This window comes from Octopus bimaculoides, chromosome 5, assembly GCF_046866305.1.
Source record: "Octopus bimaculoides isolate indiv1 chromosome 5, ASM4686630v1, whole genome shotgun sequence".
Classification (NCBI taxonomy): Eukaryota; Metazoa; Mollusca; class Cephalopoda; order Octopoda; family Octopodidae; genus Octopus; species Octopus bimaculoides.
In genome coordinates this window covers 107,566,661-107,572,660 of record NC_142932.1, presented here as the reverse complement: position 1 = coordinate 107,572,660, position 6,000 = coordinate 107,566,661, and the positions used below count along the sequence as shown (strand labels likewise).

Here is a 6,000-nt window from a genome sequence, read left to right as displayed (position 1 = left end):
TAGGGCTAGGGTTTTAGGGCTAGGGTTTTAGGGTCAGGGTTAGAGTTAGTGTTTAGAGTTAGGGTTAGGGACGGAAAACCGTAACCCTAAAACCCTAACCCCAACACCCTAGTGAAGATCGTGCAGGTGTTAATCTGAAAAATTACCACCACTACTACTACTACTACTACTCTATTTTTTTTCACAAGTTGCATCCATCATTTTCTGATATTTATTTCTCCTCCTAGACGTTTGGTTGATCGTCGCGCAGTCTCTGTAGAGTGGCTAAATAATTGTCCAATAATATCACTGCTTTATATGATAGACTTTTATCAAACAGAATGCCAGCTGATCATCACTAATCGGTTAATATGCGCGTTTGTCAAGGGAACAAACTCTAAAATAACTAACGAACTTTGATATTAGCTCAGTTGATAGTTTATGTCACATGTTCTAGCCTTATTTAAGGAAAAGATATGTATATATATATATATATAACATATCAATGACTCTCTCAACAGTTTTATGATATTTAAAAACGCTACACGACAGCACATATATTTCGTTTGACTTTGTTTTCGTTATTGCTGCTTTTTCTCTTCAAACATCATTTTAATGACAGTGTTATAAGGATGACGACTGGAGTTATTTGTATTTTTCTTAGCTTTCTACTGGTTGTAGGGAACCAAGCCTACCCTTTTCATGCATCGTCTTGCGGTTATCAGGTAAGAATAAATAACTTCGAAATATTTTTTGTGCCCAATTTATTAAGATGCCGTGATAATAGAAGTAAATAAGATTCTAGCCAGGCAATTACACAAACTGGTTTTGAGATCCGGGTTTGTTTTCGTCAGTGCAGTCGAAGAGATTTTGTGTTGTTATTGTGCGAAAGAAAATAAAGAAAACAAAGTGACGCTAGTTCTGATTTACCATTCATTTTAAAGCTAACAAGTTTTGCTCATTCATCTATAAAGTTGGTAGGAAGCCTCCACGTAATTTTTCGCTTTGCTAGCTATAGCAGTCAGTCTCTTCTCACGAATTACATGTCTTAAGGGGTAGGATACATTAAATAATATAATCCAAGATATTTTTAAAATATCTAAAGAATAATCAACAATAAAATAACTCGACAAAAAGGACGACGACGACAACACAGTTGAATTAATGTTTTCTTTTTTTCTTTATTTTCCATTTTTTCGCTCATGATTATGTTTACTTCTGTTCTGGGTTTGTATTTTAATGTGGAATATATATATTTAATCAAATACGTTGTAACAGTTGTGTAAAATAAAAAAATAAATTCAATTTTCCGTTTAAAAAGAAAACGAAACATGTAAACAGGCCAACAGGATCTCTTTCTTTAAAAACGAAACAAAGACATTGGCCAATGTAGTCAATATATATATGGCATAACTACAGATTTCGGTAAATTTTCAGATTAACACCCGCACGATTTTCACTAGGGTGTTAGGGTGGGAATTCTGTCCCCTAACCCTAACCCTAACCCTAAAACTCTAACCCTAAAACCCTAACCCTAACCCTAAAACTCTAACCCTAAAACTCTAACCCTAAAACCCTAACCCTAACACCCTAGTGAAAATCGTGCGGGTGTTAATCTGAAAATTTACCCAGATTTCTGCACCCCCGACTTTGGATAACTTTCAGAAAAAAGGATATTTTTTAATGAAATTTTCTACGAATTCATGTAGATTCCGAATATCCAAAACTTTTTTTTTGGGGGGGGGGAGTGTTTTAGGAGGGGGGGGGGTCAGGAATTTCGGAAAATTCACCGGCGTCCACTTCAATTCGTCTTAACTTTCAAGGAAATGGATATTTTTTAATGAAATTCTCTACAAATATACCTCGGACTATGTAGATTCCGAAAACAGGAATTTTGGGGGGGAAATCAAGTTGTCCATATTTGTTTCATTTTCTCCGTTTTTTTGCGTTTGTGCATCCGTAGATTTCTGCCCTCACCAGAAAACTCGTTATGCTAAAAATAACAGCTACAGGTCTGGTACACAGAAATATGTTATTAAAACGACTTATTTGTTGCATACAATCTTTTTTTCACTTTAAGTAAATTCCCAGGTAAACGTTTCTAATAGAAAGGCAGAAGACACCAGAAGCAAAAATAAATAATATACACGCACAGTTAAATATAGAAATGTGAAGTATAATTTGTTACATAATCTCTATAGTAAACATGATATTGAATGGAATAATTCCATTTGAACTTTTTAAATTACATGTGTGTGTGAGAGAGAGAGAGAGAGTGTGTGTGTGTGGTAGAAATCTACGGATGCACGAACGCACAAAACAGAAAATGAAACAAATATAGACGACTTGTTCTGAAACACCCTCGAGGTATATTTGTAGAGAATTTCGTTAAAAAATATCCATTTTCTTGAAAGTTAAGACGAATTGAAGTGAACGCCGGTGAATTTTCCGAAATTTCTGACCCCACCCCCTCATAAGACACTTTCCCCCACAAGTTTTGTATATTCGAATTCTACATGATATAACACATATCAACTTGGACAGACACAATAATTATAGTACAATAAATTGCAGCGAAGAATTTATTGCATTTGGAGAATAATATTGTAACGATTAGAGCATTTCTTTATCTATACATATAAATTTTATATGGGTGATTCTGTCTTGTCTTGGGTTTCACGGTCAAACGGCTGGGTGGAATTGTGCGAAAAATTACATAGATGTATAGAATGATCCGATGGTGATGCTGGGCTTTGTATTTTTTCATAGCTCCCATGGTTACCGAGATAAGCTACTATAATAATACTCTTGTGTTATGAATGAGAAAGGAAGGGGTGATGTCATACTTGGTAGTGGGATGATGAAAATTGTACGCTGAAAAAATAAATCAAACAGCGTTTCAACTCTGTGAATATATGTGTGTGTATGTAAAAGGGGGGTATGTGAATGTGTGTGTGTGCGTGCGAGCGCAATGGAAGTAGGATGGCTCATCTTTATTCACTTAGTATTGGTTTATTTTTTGATTTGGTTGAATCTTGGTTGGGTTTTTTTTTGTTGGTCAGTTATTTTTAGCATTTTGACAGAAAAAAGTCATTCCAAAATTGTTTTTTAACATAAGCATGCCCAAATAAGTTGAATGCTTACACAGAGCAGGTTTTACAGCCACATCATCCGAACCGACCAGGTGAAACCGGGCTTAGCTGCTAGTTTGTTATAAAGACAACAAAACTAACACATGTTCTGCAGGTCATACATTCATTGTGTTTTCCTTGTATTGTAAACAATTGCAGGCGGCAAGTTGGCAGAATCATTAGCATGCTGGACAAAATGTTTCACGGCATTTCTTCCTGCTTTACATTCTCAGTTCAAACTCCACTGAGGTTGCCTTTGCCTTTCATCTTTTCGGAGTCGATAAAATAAGTAACAATTGATCACTGGGGTTGATGTAATCGACTTGCTCCTCCTACAAACTATTGAAAGTCGTCGAAAAAGCAAAGGTGCGGACACGTCTAGGACTTAGTTAGCTGTTAGGAAATTTCATCAATCATTGAATGCGGGGTTGTGCCATATGGAGACTCAATTGTACGTTGCTATTTGGTCTTATTTTGATGTTTTTGTGTTGTTTAATTGGTGTTGCAGCACTACGTGCAGCTGTCGATGAGAGTATTATGAATATGTGTTTGCTCAAAAGTATCTATTACATTTGCCTCCCATACGAAACACCAACCCCTCTCCCCTTAGAATGGGACGATCGGGTGTGGCTGATTGGACACTGACGATTTGGCATGGCCAACTGGACGTTAAAACTATTTTGTTGACAGTACATTTTGACACTGGAGGCAAATACACACACACATGCATGCATGTGCAGAAATGTTTGTCTTTTTATTGTTTTTCCTGTCTGGATGTATTATTGTTGTCTGTTGTGTTCTTGTTCCATTTTTATTTATATATATATATATATATATATATATATATATACATACACACACACATTCTGTGGAAGCCACAGCATGGCAAGAAAAAACAAGGATGACCAAAAGTGACTTGGCACCACACCTTCATTAATGACCTCAAAGCCATTGACATTTCATGGGATGAAGCCGATATTGCCACAGCTGACCGGCCACGTTGGAGAAGCCTTGCCGCCCATTGCGCCACATGGCACAGGAGGACCTAAGATATACACAGAGACTTTACAATGTATTAATTAAATGTGATTGACATAAACACACACATACACACTCTCTCTCTCTCTCTCATACATATGAAGAGAGATATGTTCACACATAAAGAGAGAGAGAGAGAGAGAGCATTAAAATGTCTGATTTCAAATAAGTCATCATTGAATCAGTAACACCAAATAGACAGCTCCAAAACAGCTGTGCCAAAAAATTTCATATCTGTTTCCATTTGCCTGATGAACCTCCACTGGAACTACATTCTTTAATATCTGGTGCTCAACTTTGTGCACTAAATAAAAGAAGACAATACCTAGTCAATTGCTATTGACAACACATACAGTTCACTGTCTAGTGAAGTGGATCTTCATATAATGACCAAGCAACTTTCACAACATCTATTTTTATATTAGGTGGGTGAAGGCATCCCAGGATTTGAAACCATGTAGGTTTAGTGACTAGGATCAGACCAATCATCTTGCAATAATATCACCCTATATTATTGAAAGTTTCAGATGTTCCTGTGTAAATGGAGATTATAAAAGCAAAAATGTGATCAAACAGGCCAGAGGTGCACATAGATAATACAGAGGAACAAACAGGTGGCACAGACAAGAAGTTCATAAGAAGACTATTTTTTTGGCTATTTCTCGACCCTGGGTTAAAGGAATCGTCGGCTGTGATGAACAGGATAGTTTCCTACTTGTCACACAAAGTCATTCTTATCTATTATTAATTCAGCCATGCACACCATTTACTACTGGCAAATCGCAATACAGCCATGGCAAGCATCTGTATAATTATGTAAATATTGTGATATACACATATATAAATAAATGTTTATCAAACACTGTTTGGAGTTGGTTTTATTATGGGACAGCATATAGCCTGAATTTCATATGAATTAAACAAGAATCATCTGGCTAGTCTGACATGAAATTCTTATCTTTATTTAAAATTATTCCCTCTCCTTGATTCTTGTCACTTTATGGCTCTGTTGCTGGTCTGTAGACTCTGGTCCTCTTCCTCAGTTGATGTTCTCCTGGTCTCGAATTTAGAGATTGCATTGGTCATCTGGAACAGTGCGTGTAACATCCAGTTTTCAGATATGGAGTCAAATGAAATTTTTGTTTTGTGTTTACTTCATATCAATATGTGTATATTTAAGATCTACTTATTCGTGAACCTTTGATGTTGAAGCTGAAGGAAGACAGTAGAAAATTATTACAAACCTCAATTTGTACTGGGTACATAGAAATGCAAATTTATAAGGTTACCATGCATGTAGAGTTTATGTGGTTATTTGGTCACTTAGAAATAGCAACCAAATCTTTCCATAAAATTATATCCTACTGTCTTAAATAAAAGCATGCAGTGGACAGTGTAATCCCAAATATACAAAATGACTGGATTCTCACAGTGGGTCTGTTCAATCTGTATAGAAGAATAGCAACTAGTGCCATGCTCTGACTGAGTCCACTACCACCAGAACCTACATGTATACTGATTGAACCAATGGAAAAGCTTCTCTGCAGCGGCTTGACCTGCCACCAAACATCCTCAAACCACACCCTACATCTTACAAAAAGGATGCACATCATACCCAAGATATTTTGGTTTAGATATACCTTTGACTAAAGTGAGATAGTCATGCCCTGAATGCCATTAATCATGGGTTTGTTCAATCAAAGCTAAACTACATCTATATAGGAGGTTAATCCAATGATGGAGCTACTATGTAGTCATTTGACCTGCTAAAAATAGCTGTAAAACCTTTTGTTAATCACACAGTACCATTTTGATAAAAAGAGGAAGGACTCCTTGGATAAATATCAGTTTT

General features: G+C 36.2%; 1 protein-coding gene across 1 annotated transcript in view; it reads left to right on the top strand.

The window, feature by feature from the left end:
• Nucleotides 1-387: 387 nt before the first annotated feature.
• Nucleotides 388-6,000, top strand: part of LOC106883085 (lysosomal alpha-mannosidase) — a 50,778-nt gene continuing 45,165 nt past the window's right edge. The window contains exon 1 of the mRNA XM_014933977.3: nt 388-704. Within this exon, the coding sequence (XP_014789463.1) occupies nt 612-704 (93 nt within the window). The 5' untranslated portion in view covers nt 388-611. The remainder of the gene's footprint in view (nt 705-6,000) is intronic.